This window comes from Anolis sagrei, chromosome 3 (genome assembly GCF_037176765.1).
Source record: "Anolis sagrei isolate rAnoSag1 chromosome 3, rAnoSag1.mat, whole genome shotgun sequence".
NCBI lineage: Eukaryota > Metazoa > Chordata > Lepidosauria > Squamata > Dactyloidae > Anolis > Anolis sagrei.
In genome coordinates this window covers 108,038,774-108,065,452 of record NC_090023.1, presented here as the reverse complement: position 1 = coordinate 108,065,452, position 26,679 = coordinate 108,038,774, and the positions used below count along the sequence as shown (strand labels likewise).

The following is a 26,679-nucleotide window of genomic DNA, read 5'->3' as shown; positions in this document are numbered from 1 at the left end:
ATTTTGCAAGGATGCAGATATGCACTACTCTAAATTTATTGTAAGCAAGGTGGGATATAAATATAACCAATACATAATTTTTTAAAATCATAGTTTAATGCAACCCTCCAAAGACTAAATGGTCTATAATTCTCAATGCCCAATGTAGAGGGAAATGGGGCTCTGTTATGAGTTCTCTCATATGCATCTTGCCTTAAAGGTCTTGTTTTGCTCCCATGCTGTCTTAACTACTTGGATGGTGAACTGGCTGCGCAGGGAACAGATAGGAAACTATATAGTTGAATCAAATAAGAGTTTATCAACTGACAAGAATTTTAGACTTTCTCTTCTCCTGAGTTTCACTACAAAGTCTTTATGAGGAGATAAAAGAGATAGACACAGTTCTGGATGAACTGAGGTCTATTTTAACAATATTGATGCTCAATATATGATCAAAGCGGTGACATTTAAATGGCTGAACTGGAGTAGCTGTTTTGTTTTGTTTTTCATCACCAGCTAACAACAGGAAGGGTAGACGGATGAACTACATCTGTGTTTTTAGGGTAAACCTTCCATCACTGCTAATGCCTTCTCTCATAATCGCTGCAGATGTGATGCATGGGAATCTGTGGCATCTGCTAAAGGCCAGCCCTGCCTCAGGGCTCAAACATCATCGGCTTAGTTATTTAGGCCAAAATGAACGCACTGATTTTGAGTGAGAGAAGCGGAGTGGGGGTGGAGGAATAAGGTGACGTCTGCATTTCCTTCTGCGAAAGCTTACATTTAGCTTTTTTGTTTTAATGTGCTTTTTGAAATGTTCGGTTGAATGCATTGTGCTGAAATATTTTCAGTGCTGATAATTCACTTCTACAAGTACTTGTTGAAAATTACTCCATTTCAGTATCACACAGTATCTCAAAAGATGTAACAACTATACAAGAATGGTGTGCTCTTTTATGTATACTAGGAACATAAAAAGCTGCATTATTATAGGTACGCCTAGGTAAATATTTCCTACTCTGAATGGTATCAACATCTGGAGGATTCACACTAGGTTCCTTCTTTTTGTTAGAGTTGCCACAGATTGAATCTGTGTCCTTCTGCCTTATTATACATTATGCTGACCCAGTCCATAGGTATGCCTAGGTAAATATTTCCTACTCTGATTTGTATCAACACCTGGAGGATTCAGACTAGGGCCCTTGTTTTTGTTAGCGTTGCCACAGATTGAACCTGTGTCCTTCTGCCTGCAAACATGTACCTCATCACTGAGTCCTGGTCCTTACTCAACTGGCTGCATGCTTCAATCAGAAACCTTTGTAGGAAAGATTTGGAAAATATACTAACATCCACCATAGCAAAAGCTGATGTGGCATATTTGCACCATAGTTTGCTCAGTTTCTCGCTCAGAAACAATGTCTTCAACTTTGTCATTTGTTATATTCTTTCTTTCAAAATTATATATATGTTCACATACCCAATGAATAAACTAGGCTCCATTTTAGTAAAGGGACAGATTGTTTAGCTGACATGTGTTACCATTTGTCAGAAGACCCACATGGCAGTGACACGGCAAAACAGCAGAGAAGCAAGAATATATGCACACATACACATCACTTAGTTTATCAACACCTTAATGGCTCAATGTGAAAGCTGTTGCCTCTGAGAAGCATTTTGTTTGAGGCGGTATAAAAGCTCTGTCTGGGATGGCTCATTTTAAAATATATCAATAATCACTTAATGCTGCAGGCACCAAACAATGAAGAGGCATGCATGAGTCAGCCTTGCTCCAAATCTGTAACGGAAGTTTGCACTGAGCACAAAAACTAGCGTGAATGGCCCTATATATGGTTGTATAAGTCTAGAACTTTTAGTAAAAAAAAATCAACCCAAAAAACTTAGGTCAACTTGTCCAGGGGTCAGTATGAGTACTACACTTAATTTTATAAAAAAAAAGAGATAAGAATAGAGTTCTCTGAATAGAGTGGCAAAGGACAAGAACTCAGTCCATCCCAAGAGAACCTAAAAGAAGCACAGAGCCCCTCTGCTCTCCATAGTACTACTTATTTTCTTTTTTTAATGCCTGGGTGAGGAAATTGTGGCTCACCATGAGGCATATTCCCTTTCCATGGAATAACCTTCAACTTATCCATGGGTCATATCAAAATCCATAATTTTGCTCTCAAAACCTGCCCTTGACTTATACATGAGGTCAACTTAAATATATATGGTAAGGACATACCCACTTTTGTACCATGGAAATGGTCATAGTAAGTAGTATTAAACAGGAGAGAACTTAAGAATGCTGTATGAGGAAAATACATATTAAGTCTATACAGAAGATAGCACATTTCTCATCCCTTAAGAGGCCTTCTCTATGATTAGGAAGATGCCTCAGTTCTTAGATTTTGGATACAATGAAAGGCTGCATTTTGTGGCCTCCAAAATTACTTAATTTGTGTTTGTTGTTGTATTTTACTGACTATAATATGAGAAGAGACGCTTGTTTCTCCTTGTATATCTTGTATGATGTAAATATGGCTGGCTTTGAATAGTAAGCAGCTCACTCAATTTAGGTGAATGGAGAATTTCACATCATGCAACAAAATGTCTTGTTGTTGTCCTGGTGAAGGAACCGATGTGTGTGTGTGTATGAATGGGTATACAGCTCTGCAAGTATAACTACTGGTGGTCTTTCCTTCTTTGTTGGTTGAAAGGAAGCACTACAGAAATCTATAATATGCTATATATTCATGTGTGAGATAGCTTTTCCCCAAACTTGTGCTCATAGATGTATCCACCCAAAGTCCCAGCATCCCAAACAAGAGCCAGGTTGTTTGAAGTGTGCATGTGTCCTTATACTACAGTGCTCTTGATTTTATTGGATCAACTCTTTGTACTTTCGTTCCAGCTTATCTGTCCAGAGCCACACTAAATAGTAAAGGGACTATTGAACTACTTCCCACACCCACAATAAATAGTGAAGGGGCTATTGAACTACTTCATAGGCCTATCACAGCAGGAACAGGAGAGCTCCAATCATATGAAGATCAAAGAAAAGGATGGAAAGGCCCTCAGCAGGAAAAGGAAGCCACACCAGATTCTCATCTACAGATTTGATTCCTGACCTCTTGAAGGTTTTTTGAACTAAAAAACCGAATTGCTTGACATTTTCAGTCATTTTAAAGAGCTCATTGGATAAGAATTCAGAGCCTAATTCTCATATCAGATATATCCGGTTCAGAAAACGCTTCATAGCCTTGCTTTAAAAAATGTTCAACATAAAAGGTATACACATAATGCTCCCTGGAGTGAATGACGGCTGCTCATTGAAACAGCTGTGTTCATGCTCACTTCCTGTCCAAATTAATGGGGTCATAGAGACAAAGATCCCAGTGAAAGGCACCCAATGCTTTCAAATACAAGACGGCTATAAGTATGGATCTGAATAAAATCTTCAACTCATACGGCCAAATTTCTACGACAAATTACAACAAAAAGCAGGCTTTGCAGTGGGGAATGAATACATTGCTTTTGTCTACAATTTAGGTAAATAAAAGTATATTTTTCAAAATTATTATAAGGTTTTTTTTTCAGAATGTCATGTATGAAAAGGTTCAGATAGGGACTGGACAGGTCTGCAGTAGTAGGCCCTTGACTTTTTTTTAGATTATTGCTTCCCTACAATCTCTTATTCAATCTCTAACCATCTATTTAGTGTAGAGCAGGCATGGGCAAACTTTGTCCCTCCAGGTGTTTTGGACTCCAACTCCCACAATTCCTAACATCCTACTGGGTGTTAGGAATTTTGGAAGTCCAAAACACCTGGAGGGCTGAAGTTTGCCCATGCCTGGTGTAGACGATTATGTGTAACTTTACCCCTATTAGTATGAGTTTGGTCAAAATGAGTAGAGAAAAAAAGGAGCTACAACAAGACACTGATACGGAAAATATACAGGAGCACCTTAAAATATATCCCTAGAGAAATATATTCCTCTAGCATAACATGTAGGATATACTAAATTGTAAGTGAAAAATGTTGTCCACATATCTTAGTAGTATTCATAACTGGAGGGAAATGTCTCTTTCCTTTTGTTATTCTATAGAATACTTTTTGGTCCTTAACTCATAACTGAGCACTGTCTTCCAAACCACAATGTGTCAAGAAATTGAAGATTTAAAAAAAGAAAGTCCAACTAATGAACATAAGAAACACACTTAATTATTTGGGAAATAAAAAATAAGCACATTGTTCACAAATAGTTTAGACACTGACACTTGTACCTATGACAACATTTTTTCATTTTGTAAAATTACATCCCTTGTTTTTAAATTAATGACATGGATACTTTAAAGCCCTGATCATCTGTGATCTCAGATCTAGTCCATTATGTCCTAATTTAGTTTTTACAACTTTTTTTTTTCATGTCACCAGTCGTTTCTGGTGTGAGAGAATTGGCTGTCTGCAAGGATGTTGCCCAGGGAATACCCGGATGTTTGATGTTTTGCCATTCTGTGGAAGGCTTCTCTCATGTCCCCACATGGGGAGCAAGAACCCGACAGATGAGAGCTTACCCCGCTCCCTGGATTCGAACTGCCAACCTTTTGGTCGACCTGTTCAACCAGAAGAAGGGTTTAACCCATGGGTTACTGTTGATGGAGTAAGAAAGGAGAGGGAAAGGTTACAACAGAGAAACAGCAAAAGACTGAGCTAATAGAGAGAAAGACACCAGGTAGAAAATAAGGGGTGGGGGAGGTCCAGTACTGTCGTGCCACCTCTGACCTCAAAGAGAATGTGACAATCAATACACCCCACCTTCGTATGTTCTCTAATAAAAAATCCTGAGATTTTGCCTGTTAAGTTTTCTACTGAAATGTACTGTGGAAATGTATTGTGGTTTATTATGTTTCAAAATTATACAAATTACAGTGAACTGGGTCAGTTAGGAGGATATATTTTTATTGTCGGTTGTAAAATGTGTATTGCATATACAATAGACTTAGATCGATTTGGGTTTTCTAAAAATAAATCTGCTGACATATTTTTAGAGAATTAGGAATGTGATTAGTAAATAAAATGGAAAAAATGAAAAAAAAAAAAAAACAATGGTCAGACTCCAAAGAGTAAATCATGTCTGAATCAAAGGCTGACATTTGTTCAGTAGATGTTTTTCTTTGAAGTCTATATGAATACTTCTCAAACCAATGGGCAGTATTTCAAATAGTTCTTCATGTGTCAGAATGGACTGTCGTATAAAGGAAAATTAGTCATATAAAATATAAATTCCAATATACATTTTAAAAGATACATCCACATTACGAATGTGGATGGCACTGAACGAGTGCTTGTTGTGAAGCTACCCTGAGTCCCACCTCGGGGGTGAGAAGGAAGGGGTAAAAATGTATAAAATAAATAAATAAATAATTCCAGGAGTGGAAGTCTTTTGTACATAGGGCAAAGCAAGCCTGCAGAGGTTTCCAATCCGGTTCCCAGTCTTATTAGCAAAAAGAGGTCCTGAAAGCGATAGTCCAAAAGTGGCAGGCTAAAACCCAGAACCTCAACCCATGACTGATACCAAATGAGAGACTCCCCCCTGGGCACCCAGAACACTGAGTGACTTGGAAGGCAATGAACAGACTGTGCTCTGGTACCACGAGATGCAGAGCCAACCTTAAGAAATGGGGCTACAAAGTGGAGTCCACAACATGCGAGTGTGGAGAAGAGCAAACCACTAATAGGTATTACAATGCAGTCTGATCCATGCCACATGTACAATGGAGGACCTTCTTATAGCAACACCAGAGGTACTCCAAGTGGCTAGTTACTGGTCAAAGGACATTTAGTGTAATGTCAAGTTTTAAAACTTTGTTTGTGTTTTTAAATACATTACAACTGTACCCTCGGTTTGTTTCTGAAAGATAAATAAATAAATATGAGAGGTCTTGCCTCCAAGAATTACTCAAGCTGTGCTTCCATTCCCTTGGTATCTCTGTTTCTTTGAACACTTAAACACTCATTTGAAATATACTGCAAGGGCAATGTAAACAAACATATGCATTCAGTGTCTTACCTTGTGGCAAGCTTATGGCAAATTACACCAGTGTCTGTTATGACTTCACTGAGCCTCAACTCTAAATGGACTTTTCCCTGAAAAACAGAATTGCAAACCACAACGTCAGATTACATATAATTTAGGGAATTCTTAAAACAAGTTGTCATCATAAAAAAAACACCGGGGATACAGACAATATAAGACATTGTTTGACAAGTAATCTTCTTTCACAAGCCACTTAAGAATTGTTAAGTCACCAAACAATGAAGAGGAAGCCTATCTGATAACCCAAACAATATTTCTGTCATTTGACTGTAATAACAACAGCAGCTGCTATGGCTACAGATATCTGGGGTGAAGACAAACTGAACTTACTTCAGTCATTTAAATGAAGTGTTGACTATTTTGAAATGAGTACCTAGCTACATGCACAACATCTATGACTCTAAATCGAAGGGTAGAGATTTTAACCTGGACCAAATTTCTTTTGCATTTGAATGGCAAGAACCACCAGCCTGGGAACCCAGAACTTTAAGGTCTTATTATTGGTTATGCTAAGCTGTCCTAATTTAAGTAATATAATGGGGATGGGAGGTAGCTTTGAGGCCACAGTTCCAAATTGTGCATTGGAATTCCTATCCAGTGTATAGTGGATCATGTGGAGATGTATATTCTTAAGATTATTGATGGAAAAACTAGTCTAATCTCCACACTGTGTCACCTTTGTACATGAAAACTTCATAAATCTGTTGTTAACCAGAATCTTGGTTTCAATCCTGGCGTGCCATCTCCAATGGGTTCCAATTAAGACATGAAAAGATGAGGACAGAGTCAGAGGTCACTTTTAATTCCTTCATTGATCAAGGATGGATGCCAGGGGGAAAATCCCAGATCAGATATACTTTGAGTTGACAGACATTGGTATTTTATAAACATTCCAAATAATAGAACTCTGTGACCAGCAAGAAGCAGTAGCAGTGACATGTGGACAACCCATTCCTTTCTTTGTGTTCATTATCACAGGAACAGGTGATGGTGGCCAGGTCTGCCCTAAGTTCTTGGATGGGAGATTACAATGAATACCAGGTGCTAGAAGCTATACTTCAGAGAAAGTAACCGGCAAAATTACCTCTGGGTATTGCTTGCTTAAGAGTCTCAATGAAATTCGTAAGTCAGCAGGTGACTTGAAGGCACATACACACGTAAGTAGGAAAATTACTTCAGCAAGCAGCTGCAGGGCTATGACATCATATAACTGCTCCTGAAATACTTAGCTGCAAAACTCAGGTATAGACGTACTTGAAAGCCCATTTATTTCAGACATAATCATGGGTGAGTTGTGCACTAAATGCTTTTCCTGTTTAACTGTATGCTCCTACCCATGTCAGATGTGCCCCCAGGTGAAACACAAGGGACCGTTCAATCATTTCCTCATGGGTGCTTTGATTAGAGCTGTTTCCAGAGTACTGGAGAAATGGCTCACAAAGCATTCACCCCTTCCCCCCAAGGACAACAATCTGCTGAGCAAATGTATTTCAATCAGGGTCATTCAAAATGAGTAAGTCTCACAGACATTTTTATCATATACAGAGTTAAATAGTCAACAGCTAGAAATGCATGATATGGAAGTGTACATGCTGTAAGAAAAAAGGGAAGAAGTCAGAAATACTTATATGCAAGGCAGAATGGACTGAGGGGTGCATCTACACATAGTGGAAAATATGTGCCCTCCTGGATTTGTACGTGGGTCATCCAAATGATGCCTCACATAAAAATACATTAATTCACATCAAAGCAGGAAAACGCTAATTTGTGGTGAATTAATTTGATACTGGATGAGACGGGAAGAATTCCTGGAAGACTCGGGTCTAATTGAGTATGGCTGGTGCCGGGACTGTCCCCTCAGAAGTCCTGGAATATTCAGCCCAGAATATAAAAGAGGGCTCTAATGTCCTCCCCAAACCAGCAGGGCAACTGGATACTCCCCCCCCCCCAGAAGCACAAGCTTTCTGGGGTGTGTGTGGACTCAAATTCATGTCCAATTGGGTTTTTAAAAACCAGATTAGGCACAAATTAAAGTCCTGTCTGGAATTGTCCAGAGTCATTTGAATGAGTGGAAGAAAACTACTGTAAGTAAGGTTTAATATCATCAATTGTAATAAATGTATAAAATCAAAATCATATGCAGTAAATTGAATTTTGCCACAGGATGCGCTCCCCGATTCAAGGGAGTGAAAGTTAATTTTTTGCAATTCCCTTCAGTATGTTGTGTCCATCCTGGAAAATCCGCACTGGAAAGATCACAGTGCAGGGGATGATATGAAATATATTGCAATAGAGAAGGGGAAATCAGCTGAAATGTCTCCCTCCTCTTCTGGCTGATTCCTCTGCCAAGACAAAGACTCATCTGTGAACAGAAGTTGTTTCTGTTCTCTGCTCACAGGAGACCAAGTCTGTGCCTGGGCCAGAATCCCATAACAAGAAAAAAAATTAAGACACAAGCATCACATTTTTTAAAATTCCAGAAGAAAAAAGTTAGATACCCTTGGAAATCAATGTTATTAGAGATTGTGCAACTCAAATCTATAATTCTGAAATACTCCAAATTTGTCCATATGGGTGGCTTTGCTTACACATACTTCCAAAATATTGTATAAAATTACTGTCAGGCTATGTGGAGAAGGTCTATATGAAACATAAATGAATTTTGTGTTTAAACCTGAGTCCCATCTCTTAGGTATTTTATAATATACATATACTGTATATACACATACGGGTATTTCAACATCTGGGGGGAAAACTGCTAAATCCAAAACACTTCAGGTCCCAAAAATATTGGATAAGGGCATTCAAACTGTTGTTTCCCCTGGCAAAAGTCAGAAATCAATGTTCCCATCCGTAGACTCATATAATGCAGTTATACTGCACCGAACTATATTATATGAGTGTACACTGACCACATACTGCAGTTTCAAACTGTATTATATGGCAGTGTAGATGGGGCCATATTAGCAGCCCTGTACTAGTCCTTTTTCCAAGTAAGTAATCGCATTGTTTAGAATGTAAAAGGGACAATAAAGAAATTATAATTTCTCTCTCTTGTACTTACACACCAATGGCCAGAGCTATTTCTCACGTGTAGCCTGTGATATAACTGGCCCACATTATGAGGTTTGAATCTTATGATAGTATGGCAGGAATCCACGACAAAGAGGAATCCACGACATGCGAGTGTGGAGAAGACCAAACTACTGACCACCTACTGCAATGCAACCTAAGCCCTGCTACATGCACAATGGAGGACCTCCTTGCGGCAGCACCAGAGGCACTCCAAGTGGCCAGATACTGTTCAAAGGACATTTAATCAACTACCAAGCTTGCAAACTTTGTGTTTTGTCTGTCTGTCTGTTTGTTTTGTTAAAAATGTAATACAACTGTCTGGTTGCTCCTGACACGATAAATAATAAATAAATAAATAATAAATAATAAATATGGCAGGATGGGGAAAAGTTCTACCCATCCAAGGTCTCCCTCCTTTGGACCTATCAATGCTATCCCTGAATGGCAATTTCTGGTATTTTCACTGAGAGCTGTTACCCCAGCGCCTTCAAGTGGCAAGGCCAAACATTTGCTCTTTGGTGAAAGTGGGAGAGGTCGAGGCATGCTTGAGTCTAAGCACTTGACATGCACTAAGAATACTGAAGGGCTTTTGCTCTAAATACCAGCATTTGTCCATTTATGCAGGTCACGTATTAGATTCAACCTCCCGTCTTATTTGTTCTTCACAGGGAAAGGATAGGACCATGCCATATTTGGACTACAACAACTTTGCCAATGCTGTTTGTGGGACTGGGGGTGTAGAAATCCAAAGTAGCAATTCCAAAAAAGTAACTTTTTTGTCCTGCATTTAATCCCAGAAAGAAAGAAAAAAAACTAGACTAATGCAGAACTATAATTTGAATATTGTACTACTTGTAATACACAAAGGTTGTGGTGGTTGTGTGTCCAGAAGGTACAGAGATCCCACTGTGCTCTGCCATTCTCAAGTGTTTGCTTTTTTGTACCTTAAAAGGCTGAGGCTAGACTACTGTGAGTCACAATCCTGGCTGTGTGAAATTCCTGGAAGCACATGTTGTGTGATGTCTAAGAAAACTTGCATGGCTGGGACGAAATTACTGAAATTAAAAGCAGTGGCATGACAAGGTCAGATGATCTAGCTGGCTGGAGATAACATTAGTTCTGAGACATTAATATGAAATGTCTATAGGAAAATACAGGGAAGGAGATTCCACCTGAACATTAGGAAGAACTTCCTTCTATGGAGGCTTTTAAACAGAATCTGGATGGCCATCTGTTGGACGTGCTTTGAACACGACTGTCCTGCTTCTTGGCAGGGGGTTGGACTGGATGGCCTACAAGGTCTCTTCCAACTCTATGATTCTATTATTCTAATATGGTAACAAAAAGAATGGGGTGGCTGGATTTATAGACAATCACTAGAGTAAAGTGAAATATGGATACACGGGGAAAAAGGAGATTGTGTATTTATGAATGTGTATGTACATGGGTTTGTCTCATCCGCTTTTGTCTTTTGCTTCTGTGCGAATCCACTGCTGGAATGTTACACATTAGGGAATGACACAGACTGAAAGAAGGTTTCCCATCCCTACTTAGGTCATGTTAACAATGCTGACTATGGAATAAGGTCCTGTGAGATTTTCTTGCTTCTTTAGAAGACAACCAGTCAACATGCTCTGGATATATTTCATATTATATTTCTATTTCCAAAGATTGTCTTGAGATTTTTCTCTCTATTTATATGTGTATTATGTTTTGATGCTGCTTTTCCGCCTTTGATATTGCTCTTTCCTTTTGCTCAGCTTAAATACAGGTCTTATGTTTGAAGGTGAGAATGTGATTTTACAATGGTACACTCCTATTCCACATCTCTTTTGTTCAACAGTAAAGTATACGTTGAGGATCTTCTGTTCACCTTGCAAAATGAAGTCTATGAGTAACGCAAAACCAGCAAAAATTGGTAATCATAGCTTCAGCATGTTTCAGATAGAAAAAATAAAGACAAGTGGCTGCTATAGTGGCACAATAGATTGAATGTAAAAACACCACAAATTCCTCTGTGAACCAAGCTATTCAAGTGTGCTCTCCAAAAGTAGCAGGTTTCATTTGTAAATCAGGTGGAGATACATCTCTTGAGCTCTCACTAAAGCCTTCCCATTTGAAAGCTTTACAAGTGAGGTATCTGAAGTCTCTTCCCTTTTAACTCACTAGTTCTATCATAAATCTGCATAATTAGTAAGATACCAATCTGAAATGAACCTAGTCCATTATGCTACGCATTGGGAACAGGATGGGAATTGTGTGACTCTGTAGGCTCTGACAAAATTCTCCTCAGGTGAATATGCTGGGACTTGAGGGTTCAACAATGCCTCGAATGCCTGATTCTCACCTCTGAGGTGAGAGGAGTTCAATTTGTGTCTTGTAAAGTTTGTATCTCCTCCTCTGTATGAAATGTATATTTCCACGCTGCAGAACACCTATTTCTATTTGTCAATACATTCTGGTATTTTTTTGGTCTGGCCCTGTTATATCACTACCCCAAATTGCCTCACTTTTTATCATAACTTCTGGGATTGGGTTGTTAAAATGTGATAGTCGATAGCATTATCATTTTGTTAAAGGTCAGCTTTCCAGCTCCTTTCACCCAGTGAGAGTGCTTTATGCAATATAACTTTTAGAAATTAGGATCCACATGAACGTGTAGGCAACATGGAGTATGCCTTGCCATTCCACAGATTACTGAAGCATTATAACTACATTAGACTAATGATAGTACATCGTAGGAGAGTGATGTTTTCCCATATATCTGTAAGAAAAAGCACAGGTGTTCTCTTGATGTTTCAACCAGTAAAGGACATGGCTAATGCAGAATAAATGAATGGGGCACACAACCAGGTGGTGAAGAGCTTTTTGTGATGTGTAATTGTGAAGGGAGTAGAAGGACTCAGAAAACATTTGTTTCATCACTGAAACAAATATAGGAAGATCCTAGGATAATAAGCTGATGGTTGGCTCAGCTGAATAATGCTTTTTCAGTCACTGAAATTAAAAAAAGCATTTTCATATACCTGAAAAACAAATTGCTCTATCAGCAGGCACAAACCAATACCTCTACAGTACCAGATTAATAGCGTAATGCTAGAAAATGTTGACCATTTCTGCTACCTAGAAAGCCACCTCTCCACAAAAATTGACATAGACATCAAAATGCAAGTGCAGTATTTTTTTCAAACAAAGCAAAGAGTGGTATAAACACAGAGAACTGGGAAGTCTTGGCACTCGAAATTGTAACTGGAGGTCAGCCATTACCAATGGTGCTATGGATTTTGAAGAGGCACAAATACAGGGTGAAAGAAAGGCACATCAAGCAAACCCTTGTCGTGACCGTCTTCCATCTGGAAATCTATGTCTTCAATGTGAAAGACCACATGGAGCCAGAATAGGTATTCACAGTCATTTATAGACCCATTGCCAAGACTCTACCCTTGGAAGGCAATCATACTCTGCCACGAGTGATCGCCCATGATGATCATATACTCCATCTGTCTAATAGTAAGTAATAGAAAGATTCAATTTACTATTGTGGTGAGATTAAAGGTAAGTTTGTATTTTGGCTAACAACTGTATTCTACTTTACTATGCTAAAATGTTAGGTTAGCAAAACACACAGTTGTCTCCACTGTTGCTGTAGTTTTTCTCTATGGAGTACAACTTCAATGGACAAGATAGTCATAGCAATGAGAAATTCACAAAGTCATGTTATCTTATGTGGTATCTCATTCATGCACATGTAAACAAGAACAGACAGAGTGGGAGATGTTGGATTCCTTGTTTGTAGGGAGTCAATCTGCTCTGTTTTACTCCAAACTTTGGTCACCAAGACACCGAAATAGCTTCCACTCCATGGACATAAAAGCCACCCACCAACCATTAATGAGTAGTAAAGTGTGTATTCCTCCTGCACTATATAGATTCTTATGGAATGTTACAAGGAACTTATTGTAACATATTCTAAATCCTATTGGCTAGCCCAGTAGTAGAAATACTGCTGAATCAACTATAATACTCGTATAATACTTTTCATTTAACAGGTCTCCTCTATCTAGGGTATTTTCTTTATATTTGAGGCTTTGAACGCTATGCTGTTTAATGGCTACAACTATCAGTACCTTTGCCTCATCTTTCAATGAGATTACTTTTGTTTTTCTCATTTGAATTAGACTGATTAACTAAAAATTTTAAAAATACATTACCCTACATTAAGAACAAAAGGCATGTGAACAACTGAAATTAAGGCATCATCAAATGTGAGGTGCACCCTGTTTTTGAAGCTTCAATTTTAGGGGGAAAAACTATTTTTATATAGTTTTAAAAATTTGCTCTGCACACACAATACTTTTTTGTTGTCATGTCACTGTGGCTTTCTAGTGTTGGGTAAGGAAGGAGTGAGAAGAAATCAGGAAGTCATCTTGTCTGGATGAGTCTATTTTATTACATCTGTGGGACCGTTGGGAAGGCAGCAGAAGCAGAAAACAGTGCTTAACTAAAATATTGGTAAATAGCCGCATGGCTGAGGACAAAATTGTAGGGGTTCCTTCTTTCTCTTCCTCCTCTATCTCAGAGGTAAGGAAGTTAAAAACAAAAAAATAGATGCAATTGAAACCCCTTAAATGGGAAAAATGTGTGCTTTAGATTTGATGAAATACCATATGAGTTTCTACTCTTTTGTTCCTCATATGAGCCCAAACATCAGCAAAGGACCTCTGTATTATTTAATTAGCAATCAGTACTTTTTATCTGTCTGCTTCTTGGCTCCTGCATGATTGGTGATGAGGTGAGCGAACCCCAATAAAACCGCATTGTGGGACAGAAGGCAATCAGTGGGTGCTGCCCATGTGGCTAATCATCTGATTACCTCTAGAAAATCTAGACTTCAGCTTAAAAATTTAAAAACCAGACACAGTGAAGACATCCTGAGAATTACTCATGCTCTGACTTATAAGAAGCAGTGCTTGAATATCAAGCAAAAAATAATATCATATAAAAGCTGACTGGCACAACCTGGGGATCACAACCTGACTTATAAGAAGCAGTACTTGAATATCAAGCAAAAATAATATCATATAAAAGCTGACTGGCACAACCTGGGGATCACAACCAGACACAGTGAAAACATCTGCCCTTGCTCTCTGCAACTCCACTACTGAATACACATGCCCAGTGTGGAATAAATCTCATCACATTAAAACAGTGGATGTGGCTGTTACTGAGACATGCCACATTATCACAGAATGTCTACGCCCAACATTGCTGGAGAAATTATACTGTTTAGCTGGTATTGCACCAACTAACATCTGCCAGGAAGTAGCAGCCTGTAATGAAAAGACCAAGGCATTGACATCTCCGGCCCATCGTCTGTCAGTCAGCAAGCCAATGCCTTAAATCAAGAAACAGGTTCCCAAGAACTACAGGAATACTCGCAGGAACATGCGAGCATCCAAAAGTGGCAAGCAAAAACCCAAAACCTCAATCAGTGGCTGCTTCCAGATGAGAGACTCCCTCCTGGGCACATAGAAGATTGGGCGACTGGGAAGGCACTGAACAGACTGCACTCTGGCACCACAAGATGCAGAGCTAACTTTTAGAAATGGGGCTACAAAGTGGAGCCCATGACATGCGAGTGGGAAGAAGAGCAAACCACAGACCCCCTACTACAATGCAACCTGAGCCCTGCCACATGCACAATGGAGGACCTTCTCACAGTTACACCAGAGATACTACAAATGGCCAGCTACTGGTCAAGGGACATTTAGCATAATGCCAAGTTTTTAACTTTTTTTGTGTTTTTAAATACATTATCATTCATTTCTGACACAGTTAATAAATAGCTTAAAAACTAGGACTAGAGAACTTTAGGATATAGATGATAGTCTTCCTGCTGATGATAGAACGATTCAAGTTTGAAAAGAAACCCTCATCAGATTTGCCTTCTGGATGGTGCTGGAGGAGAGCAAATGCTGAACATGAATCAGGTCAAGTGCAAGCCAGGGAGCAGCAAGAACATGCATCTTTGTTTCTCAGAACAGCAAGAAAACTTTATAGAGGTCATGAAGTCTCAGCTGAATGCTCATGGAGCTGGTGTTGCCACTTTCTTTTGGTGAAGGCCAAGTGGGATACACACTAAATGGCCACCTGCCAGCACTCAGTCACCAGTCCAAGACCTGAAGCTGTAGGCTGGATCCCTGATGAGAGCTATCAAACAGCTTTGCAACACGAGTGGCAACTAATACAGATTTCCCTACAGTTGTTTAGGTTGAAGAGTACGTACAAAGGATCAACAAGAATACATTAGCCTGTTGGATCAAATGTCGACAGTGGTGTCCCCAGTGGAACAAACAAGGTTAGAAGGTTATAGCAGATTGTTGCAATAAGGCTCTGTGTTAGGTTTCAACATTTCACACTTTCTTAACCTCTCTGCATATTTAACATGAACTGTTTTATCTTTGAACGGTTGCACAGAAATCACTAACATACATTACAACAAAAACTTTAAAAACTATTGTTTGTTAGATAAGATGGTCACACCCTGTTGTTTCCTGGGTGGAGGAGCAGATTAGCTGGAAATAGCTTTTTTCACTTTCACATGGTGTGTGTGGTTACAATTCAGCAGTCTTATCTCGCAAATGATTAACTATGTTCAAATAAGCACTCTGCTGGATGCATGCAAATTAAGTTGAGGAAGCAGTACTACCACAAATACTGAACAATAGTGACTTTCAAAAAAACTGTTTATGATGTCCTGAATAACAGATTATTTTGCAAAGGATGGGGTGGAGGTTGTCCTGCCTAGCCTTCACTCATTCTTAGTATTTCACATACAAATTATGAATGCACACACTACAACTAAAACCAGAGTTCTTAAAACGTAAACCATATACATTAGCCTCTCAGTTAACTGCCACCCTTGGGAATTGGTAGATATTGGATAATTGTAGTTTCTGTGGAAATGGGCCGACTGTATAACCTTATGGCTGTTCAGATTATGGAAATCCTGTGAATTTCATAAACATAACTGAAAATCTGTTTTCCCTCTAAGGATTGCAAGGTTACTGCAAACAATTGTGCACAAGTGTCTGGCACATGCATCCAAAGCAGCATGCGGAGTTGCATCTGGACTTGTAGTAATGGGGCCAGATAATTCATCCCGAGGCAGACTATTATGCACCACATAACTATCCCCTGCAGATCTCTCCTTTGGGTCTACTTTTCTTTTTCCAGGATAAATATGCACCCTGGGGAGGAAGTGTATGAAGATACCTTCAGGGTAAGTGAGGAAAGGCATATCTTGAAACCAATATGAATCTGCATGCCCAGTGGTGGAAGACAGAATTCTGTTGATTCCTATGAAACACCTCCATGGGCTACACTCTGCCAGCAGCATTGCACCAAAGAAAAAACCTGAGTAGGCTACCATTTCATCCATCTTGCTCTCTCACTACTTCGAATCCCGTATTTAAAGTTTATTTCTCCCTCTCTATATGTGCAGATAGTTTGTGGAAACCACTGCACATTTCACAAAACATCCTCAGTGGGAGGGGAAGAACTATGTGAAGTTCACTGGAGACAACAACTCTTCTTTCAAATCAGCCCATGAGAGAATATAGAGTTCAGAAGGTTGTTTAGAATCTGCCTTTCTCATCACCAGTAAATCAATCTGGACTCCACGGTGTCACACATCCAACTGCTCTTCTATTTATAACCATGAGTTCAGTGCTGCAAATGTAGAACTAATGTGCATCTGGGGATTTAGAGAATCTGATTTTGCTTGCCAGGGAGATCCCAGAGGAAGAGAAGCATGGGTGCAACAGCTGATCACTCCTGTGGGTGGAACTGGAATAAGTGATGGTTAAAAACAGAGTGCGTAGAATTAGTGGAAAGCCTGCATCACCCCATTTCTGACACACCAAAGACCACACTTTCAACTTTTTTGTTCAACACTAGTGTTGAAATACATTTCTGCAAACTTATTGGGGGGGTGCATTTCAAACACTCCCACTTTTCTCTTGTAAGGTATGTCCTCACTGGGCCTTTCTCCTATGGAGAAGATGCCACTGCAATAACATCTTGTTTCATTTTTCATATGCTTTGACCTTCTGAGAAAACACTTCTGGAACTTCTTACTAGGCTGCCAGGGGCTTGATTCATACTGACAGTATACAGCCAACTCAGTCTTCTAAGTTCCTGGAAACGTCTACAGCTTTTTGAAGCAGTGGTTGCAAAGAACATCTCTTTCTCTTTGTATGCATCTGTAGAATTTCACTGACTATGATCTTCCTTTTACAGCCCCTCACCAGTACTAGAAGGTGCAATGTTTCATTTTGGTGGGATACGGGACCATTTCATATGCATAGAAATCATCCCCATGTTGTAAACACTCCTTTTTATTTATGTAAGCTACATTTCTCTCTTTTGCCCATAGTCCAAGCTCTTTTGACAGTTTACAAAACAGAGGAAAAACCCTAACACACACAAAAAAGATAATGTAATCCATGTCTTCTAAAGACTTATCATTATGCTCCAAATGTGGTATTATGAAGCTGGTTTTTACAAAGCAAAAATACAGGAAGCGATAAACAGTCCTGAAATAGCACCATGCTTAAAATTAGTATTTAAGCCCTATGTCTCTAATTAACTAGACATTTTCACAAATACTTGCTACATGACACAAGGACTCAAATTATAAAGAACCAGCAAGCTCCTGCAAAGTACTGTTGGACAAACAACTCCCAACAGTGTTTTCAAATTACAGTAAATATAAAAAAACCACACTAAGGGCCATATGAATATTGGCTCGCTTCACGTGATAAAAGGAAACGCTTATTTCCCACAGGAAGACATACTTCTATTGCAGTGTTCGTGTGCCTCTCTGTGTGTGTTTTTAAACTTCTGCTCATCTTTTAGCTAAGGCCAACACCCAGTATCATTCACTGTACATTATACACTCCGAGCCTAGACGGTAATTCGTTATTACTTTTTATATCACAATCTAGTGAAAATCTAGTTCCAGAAACAAAATGTTCTACTCCAAATTTCATCAGCAGTATGAACAAATGTAAAGTTGAAATAGATTTAGAACTGTCTCTAATTTATCTGATTTTTAAGTTTGGGATTCTATATAGTATGACCCCCATAACTGTGAGAATACATTCCAAGACCTCAGTTGATATAGTAAACCCTGTATTTTGACTATATTTGGTCTAGACCAGTGGTTTCCAACCTTTGGTCCTCTAGGTGTTTTGGACTTCAGCTCCCCCAATTCCCAAGAGCTGGTAAGCTGGCTGGGATTTCTGGGAGCTGAAGTCCAAAACATCTGGAGGACCAAAGGTTGGGAATCACTGGTCTAGAAGCATATCATAGAAGAGGCCTGCAAAACCCATGGCCCTCCACCTCCCTGAATTCCTGACCATTGGACAAGCTGGCCAGGGCTTCTAGAGGTGGAGACCCAACTATCTGGAAGACCATGTCTTGTGCAAGCCTGCTATAGAACCACACTGGAAAACCAAGGGAGGCCGACAAACATTTTAGATAAAATCCATGGATAAGTCGGTTGCACTATATTTGCAATGTACTTACTCCACACCTTCAGATATGAAGAGATGCCTGGGCAAGGGAGACAGATATAATTACTTTTATCCGTTTTTCCATCAAAAACTTACAAATAGACCTGCACTTGTATACTGAAACTGCTTTTCTTGCCGTCGATATAGGCAACCAGAAATTGTTGAAATAGTAATTCCTGTTTGTGGGATCAGGAGGTAGAAAATTGAGACTGAGGTTTATATCAAGATATTCAGTCCTCCTTGTTCATCTTTCCTAGTTGTAATTAGGGGAAAATAAAAACCTCCCTAATGCTCCTCCTCTCCTTTTCACCAGTCTCTTTCAAGCAGGTTTTGAAACGAGATAGGAAATCTCTTCATTGGACTGTAATTGAGTTGCTACCTCCTCAGGGTATTCCTGTCCTTCTGAATGTTCTCAAGGTCAATCATTGAATTAATGCCTTACTTTATGCTCCAGGAATATAAGTAGATACCTCTCTCTTGCACTTTCATGTCTCCGTGGAAGGATGAAAAAAAACCCCGAATTGTTTAAAACTAAGGTCAGAAAATTTGCTTTAAAACTGAAACAAACAACTGGTCCTAGAGATATCTGAATGCAGGGATCTGTGGTTTGTTTAAACTATCATAACAGAAAATAAGCCAGGATCAGAATCAAACTGTGACCAAATTCATTTGCTAGTCCGAACTAAAGGATAACTATTAAAGCAGTGGAAACTTGGGGAATTAATATTAATATTCAATGCACTGATTCACTTATGACCTTATCGCAAAAGCCAGGTGAAACATCTTGCTTCGCCAGGCTTCGCCAAAGATCTTGAGATGAATTTGTTGCTCTGCGCATCGCTCCTTCAGGGTGATGCTTCCCCCATCACATTGGAGCCAGCACAGCACGGGAAAGGGTCCCGTGCTGAAAGGGAAGCATTGTATGATGCTTCCACTCTATTTGTGGGTGGCGCCGTCGCTGGAAATTCAGCTATATTGGGGGATGGGCAGTGTGCCCCTCCGTCATTGGATTGGAAAGGAAGCGTCCTAAGATTTGGTGAGGCCCTGGATCTAACAAATAGATTCAGTGGTTTCATATCTTGTAGGCCTGGGTAACAACGGAAAAATTTGTTTCTAATATCGTTTCGTTTTTAGGGTGCCTCAGCGTTTTGTATTTAAAAATATATCCGAAATTTTCCATAAAAAAAAGTTTGGTATTTACGAAATTTCGTTAATATTTACAAAATGTTTTTTAAAGATGGCGCCCGCGGTTGCACATGCGCAAAGCATCAACGAAATTTTTTTCAATATTTTTTCAATATTTTTTTAATTTAATTATTAATTTTTTTTAATAATAATAAAAAATATTTGGCAGAAAATGCTTGCCAAAAAGAGCCACAGGGCAAACAGACTGAGCCTCCCCGCTGCTCCCAGCTCTGTTCCACCCTCCTGAGTCCTGCGGGCTCTCTCTCTCTCCCTTTCTCCACCAAGAGGAGGGAAAGGAGAAGAAAGAAAAGAAGAGGGGAAAGGAGGGAAGGCAGGCACTCACTCTGGCGGGCCCTCAAGCGCTGCCGCCGAGTCGGGCCCGGCTCCTCCGAAGCACACCCACCGCAAAGGTGAGGAAGGAGGGACGGGGCTGCCTTCCCACTGAGGGTCGCTCGCCCTCTCGCTCGCTTGCTCAGCCGGCGCCTTCCCCGCCCTCTCCTCCTCCTCCTCCTCCTCTTTCAGGCTCTGACTGGCTAAGGAGAGGAGAGAGAGGAGAGCTCCCAGCAAGCATCTAGCCATCTTACGTATTTCCGAAATGGACGGAAATACAAAAATATTTGGCGCATGCTGTTTCGATTTTGAAAATACACTTCCGGGTTTGGAAAAAAGTTTGATATCGTTTCGTATATGGGAAATTAACGGGGGGAAAACGATATACAAAATTAACGAACGAAACCGCCCAGCCCTAATATCTTGGCTTGAAACAATTCCTGAATTTAGGCTGCACTCATTACTTCACAACATGCATCCTTTCCACATGTAAGTAGGATATCTCCTCAACAGATTTCCTTTTTGATTCACATCTTGTTCTGTTTATCCCTTTCCTGTTAAACGCTTTATGTGTCACATTTTAAACTTTCCAGATTGGAGCAGAGGGAGAGGCATCCTCCCTCCTCAAGTTACAGTCAAATCTACTTCAGCTTCTGCCTTCCTTGTCACAATGAAGGGGACTTTACATTTCCAGAACAATCACTAAGCTAATACCCAGAAAATAAATTGACAAAGTAGAACTTCTTTCTTATCATGAGTATGAAATGATTCACAGTTATAATTTGCAAAATAAAAATCCACAAGAATTCAAAAGGTAAAGATGTATCCTGTTAAACTGAGAAAACATACATATGCAATTAGAAACCAGTTCCTGGTTAGTTTCTTTAACAATGTGGTAAATTGTTTACATTTGAAATATGGGTAAGCACAGAGCACTAGTGACCTCTATGTCTCCCAGGATCCTCGGATTATTGGTCTATCAGCAACTACAGACTTCTAGGTATGTGCCTCTACTCTTAAGTGTCCAAATAAGTATCATTAAATTAAAAAATACAAGTGTCAATCAATTATGGAATTCATTTATGTTTTATATACTCCTAATCCACATAGTGAGAAGGTAATTTTATACAATGTTTTAAAATAATATTGTGCATGAAACCATCAAAAAGCAAAGGTGTTACTGTCTCAGCCATCCATGAGGAAGATTTCAGATTTTAGAACAATTCAAAACTCCAGATAAAGGATGCTCAACTTGTAATGAATTTCCATTGCAGGCAACAGCAACTACATAGCAAAATCAATCACGTTATCTGAGATCTGCAGTATTTCCTCTTTCCAAGTTGAGGAAATTTAGGGGTTTGTAATGAAATCGATAGCAGATTGAAGTACGCTTGTTACAACACAGATGGATTTACAAAATCAAGTTATTGGTGTCAGTCTATGTACAACGGATACTACACTTCATCTTAGCCAAAAGGTCAAGAAGCAATATGTACAACAGTTGTTGGACAGTGACTTCTTGAAGAATTCTCAATGCAATACTCTTTAGTTACAATAATAATTGTCTTTTCATTGTTGTGGTCACCAACACTATGCAGCCCTCAATTTAGTAAGGAAAGAAACTATCTCACCTGTACTTCTGAATCAGCATCAACATGTTGCAGTTGAAACCACGTGTCTCTATTATGGTACTTCTGTAAATCTTCTTTCAATATTGCTACTTTTCCTGAAAAGACATCAAGACAAAAATATGATGCTGGATATACATAAGTATTTTTTTTACAAACAATAAATTTGTATATGAAAAGAAATATTTTCTTCTTTTTTCAAAACAGCTGAGCCCAATGGTCCCCAGGCTTCGGCTTTACAGATACTTTGAACCTCCAGCTTCTGGCCAAGCAGGCTAAGACTCTTGCAGCTGAAGTCCAAGGGCCCTTCCACACAGCCCTATATCTCAGAATATCAAGGTGGAAAATCCCACAATATCTACTTTGAACTGGGTTATCTGAGTCCACACTCCGATAATGTGGGATTTTCTGCCTTGATATTCTGGGATATAGGGCTGTGTGGAAAGGCCTCCCAAAAAGGAAAAGAGCAACCTGATTGGCCAGACAGAAAGTAGTGAGGCACTGTGTAAAGTGGAACAAGAAAGATCCACTTCAATCCACATCACCAAGCAAGCCTGTCTGTAACTTGAAGGCAGCACTGCAAAGCCCAACTGGCATCTTTTTGCAAAGCACTGCTGTGACAGATTTTTCTTTTTTTTTTTTAAAAAAAAAAACATAGCGGAAAGGCACCATCTTGCAATTAAACATCACAAATTCCCAAGTCAAGATGGCTCAGTGTTAATTACAGTTTAGCCACCTGCAAGGTTATGTATGCAAATACACCGTGCTTAATCTTTTAATTTATCATGCACTTTTGTGAATTACTAGGCAGGGAAGGAAAGTGGTGGCAGGGGAAAAAGAAGACATTAGAACTGACTTCACCTGAGAAAACAACATTTCGTTGTGCCTGAAGAATGTCAAACATAAATTGAAGGCTGGTGCTTCAAGTGTTTGTGCCATTAATCGCTCCAATATAATATATTGCTTTTCCTCTTCTTCTTCCTTTTATCTATAACACTTGATCTCTTCGCCTTATTTACAGAGAACAAAGCACTTCATTCTCTTGCAATTTCCTACAGGTTGTCAATATGGTTGTCAATATAGAACTGAAGTCAACAGAACTGAAGTCAATGGATAAATCTTATGAAGTGATAATCTTATGGTTTACTATCTATCCATACTGGCTGGATATGAAAGTTAGTTGATGTAGTTGATCTAACTGTTTTACCATGCAACCGAATGGAACAACACACCACACTCAGAAGAAACAAAATCAGTTAATTCCTACCCCTATGGCTTCTCTGCTTAAAAAAAGAAGATGTGAGTATAATATTTCCCCCCTTTCAAAAATAATCAATATGATTTGTTATATTTTTGTTTGTTACATTTCTAGCCTGAAATTGTTTTTGAAAACAAATCCTTCTTTTTGCACCAACTGTGCCAATTTCTAAAATGTCATGTTTTAGAGCAGCAATTCATGCCCTAATTTCCACCTGTTGAAACCATTATAATGCCTGCTACCTGGGGTTACAATTGAAAAATGTCCAGAAGCTACAGCTAATGCAAAATGCACTAGTAGGACACAGAACTGGATTACCTTTTTTTCCCCAAATCTCTTTTGAATGGAAGTTTCAAATATATATTTTATTGTGCTTCACTGTGGGACTCTAGTGGGCTGAAAAGCAACTGAAAAGTACAGTCAGAAGGAGGATAATTCAGCTCCTAAACCATAATGTCCATATTAAAAGAATCATATTAAATGTTAAGAGACTTTTGTCAAACAATTGCTAAGTGACTGAAGAGCATGAGAAACTGTTGACCATTTCCACTACCTTGGCAGCCAGCTCTCCACAAAAGTCAGCATTGGCACTGAAATACAACACTGCTTGAGCTCTGCGAGTGCAGCATTTTTCTGAATGGAACAGAGAGTGTTTGAGGATCAGGACATCTGTAGGTATACCAAGGTGCTTGTTTATAAAGCTATTGTCATCCCAACCCTGCTATATGCCTGTGAAATGTTGACTGTCTACAGACGTCACACTCAACTCCTGGAATGATTCCATCAGTACTGTCTCCGAAAAATACTGGAAATCTCCTGGGAAGACAGGCGAACAAATGTCAGCGTGCTGGAAGAAGCAAAGACTACCAGCGTTGAAGTGATGCTCCTATGCCATCAACTCCACTGGACTGGCCATGTTGTCCAAATGCCCGATCACCATCTCCCAAAGCAGTTACTATACTCCTAACTCAAGAACGGAAAATGGGATGTTTGTGGACAGGAAACAAGATTTAAAGATGGGCTTAAAAGTTAACCTCAACAACTGTGGCATAGACAACGAGAACTGGGAAGCCATGGCCCTTGAGTGCTCTAACTGGAGGTCAGCTATGACCAGCAGTGCTGCAGAATTCGAAGAGGCACAAATGAAAGGTGAAAGGGGGAAAGAGCAAGGCATGTCAAGCTAACCCTAACTGGGACTGCCTTCCACCTGGAAACCGAAGCCCTCACTGCGGAAGAACATACAGATCAAAAATAGGGCTCCACAGTCACCTATGTACCCACTGCCAAGAGACACTGCACTTGGAAGGCCATCATACTTGGAGAATGAGGGACCACCTAAATAAGTAAGAAGAGCAATACTACTGTATTAGTGTAATCCTACACATTGGATTAGAAATTAAGATTTTTTTGTCCAGTGGAGCATGCACTTGGTAAGTGGGATCATATGGGATCTTTTTTGATTTGCACCAGTTTGCTATAACTAATTGTTTCAGTTGTTGAAAGATAAAAAGGCTGGGGAGTTTAAAAGAGGAACAGGAATAGCAAAGAGGAAGAGGTATAACTGGCCAGAGTAGAAGAAGAAGGGTAAAAGACAGAAAAAGACTGATATGTCTGGAACTGTGAGTGAAAGCTGGGGGTGCAGATACACGGAGTGCTCCATCTTTCACCATATATGCTGCTGATAGGCTGGAGCAAGCATCAGACATTGCTGTCAAGGAGGCAACACCCGCCGCCATCTTACCCTTGCGGCCTGCTTGGCGCTGCGGTTCCCGGGCCGGGCGGGACAGTCCGCCGCTGTCGCCAGACAGTCCGCCGCCGCTAGCCTCATTTCCATCGTCGCTGCTGGCGGGGTGACTGTCGTTGGGGCGGCCGGGTCGCCGCCATTGCTGGACTGTCGGGGCGCCGCTACCGCCGGCCCCGAAGGGTGAGCGCCGCTGCCGCCGAATCTCCGCCGCCGAAATCACTCCGCGGCCGGGAGAGACGCCGAGTGCTGCGCGGTCAGACCACCGGACCGCCGCGGGATTGCTGCTGCCGCCAAGTCACCGCCGGCAGCCGGCAGCTGAGGGAGGAGGCTGAACGCGGCCCGGCCGCCACCGGGCCACCTCCGCCGCCGAACCATCCCATCCCCACCCCACCGCCGCAGCCGAGGAGGAGGCCGGGTGCGGCCTGGCCCTGCCGGACCGCGTCGCCGCCACCGATCTACCGCCACTGCAGGCGGCTGGGGAAAGAGGCCTGACGTCGCTTGCCGCGGGTGGAGAAGCCGAACGCAGGGCCGCCACCGCGGAGTGATCGCCGCCGCCGGACTGCTGCATCGCTACACCGCCGGTCGCTGGCTGGGGAGGCCGGGCGCCCCCCGGCCTCCGCAGCCGCTACTGGGAGGATAGTGCCGGCGCCGAGCTGTGGCTGAGTCGAGAGGCGGTTTTCCATCGTCAGGCGAGTCCGGGGGGCTGCTTCTATCTTCAGGCGAGCCCGCCCCTGTTCTCCATCTTCAGGCGGGCCCCCCCCCCTCGTCAAGCGAATCTACCCCTGCCCTCCATCTGCAAGTGAGTCCATCCCATCGACACAGAGGCCAGGTTCCTAGAAGAGCCGCCCGGTGAGGATCACCGTGTGCCGGGCGAGTCCGCCTCCACCTTCCAGCTTTTGGCGAGTTCTCCAGCCTCATTGTGACTCCTACAGAGGCCGGAACATTGTGTAGAACCGCCTATGTGTAGACCGGCTTTCTCGCTGAGCAAGAGTGTTGACTGTCTATCCGTGCTGCCCCATCCCCCGAGTTACCAACCCCGGAAGCCCATCCGCTGGCTTACAATCCGTCCAGATACTCTGGGGTCATGGCTATATCTAATTAATTACCATCATTACTACCCATAACAGGGAGTTGTATAATACCAACCAGTCCATTCCGGGCAGCCATTGTTGTCATCTGCCATCTGTAATAGGTTAGAGCACTTAGGCGCCTGCCATCGATTGCCAGATTGCACCAGCACTTACTCCCCTTCCCCGTCCCTCTGTGCCGCACTTTATTATCACTAAGTATAGCACTTTAGATTTAGCACTTTATTGAGATCTGCACTTTATCAATGTGCCTCTAGACCTTGCACTTTGTTAATGTGCTGTTAGATCTTGCACTTTGTTAGTGTGCCTTTATGAATGTGTGCTGCTGCTAACTAATTACGATCACTACGATTACTGACGAACTGCTCCTAATTCTAGCACTTTACGAACTGTCCCATTGTAGTAGTCGGAACATCAATTACCATCTGTATTGCTGCTACCCATGTGGTCCCCTGCCCCCATTTGTGTATTGCTCCTGTTGCTTTTCTGTAGCGGAGGGGGCAGAAGGGGTGGGGTTCTGGAGCCTATGAGTGAAGATGTGGTGGGGAGGGGGGAGGAGGAGGAGAGGGGATGTTGGCAAGAACCTATAAGCCTAACAACAAATGTAGGAGAAAGGGATCGTATGGCTCGGAACTGCGGCATGGAGGGGGGGAGGTGTTCCACTAGCCGAGGGGCCCCCATAGAGGTCGTGGTGGGAAGGAGGAGATGCGGGAGAC

At 41.0% G+C, this 26,679-nt stretch overlaps 1 protein-coding gene across 2 annotated transcripts in view; it reads right to left on the bottom strand.

Moving 5' to 3' along the window:
• RASA3 (RAS p21 protein activator 3) overlaps nt 1-26,679 on the bottom strand; it is a 169,112-nt gene that overhangs the window by 67,016 nt on the left and 75,417 nt on the right. For both annotated transcript variants that reach the window (XM_060769666.2, XM_060769667.2), the window contains exons 4-5: nt 21,877-21,971; nt 6,051-6,127 (exon numbers count right to left, since the gene is read on the bottom strand). In XM_060769666.2, coding sequence (XP_060625649.1) covers nt 6,051-6,127; nt 21,877-21,971 — 172 coding nt within the window. The remainder of the gene's footprint in view (nt 1-6,050; nt 6,128-21,876; nt 21,972-26,679) is intronic.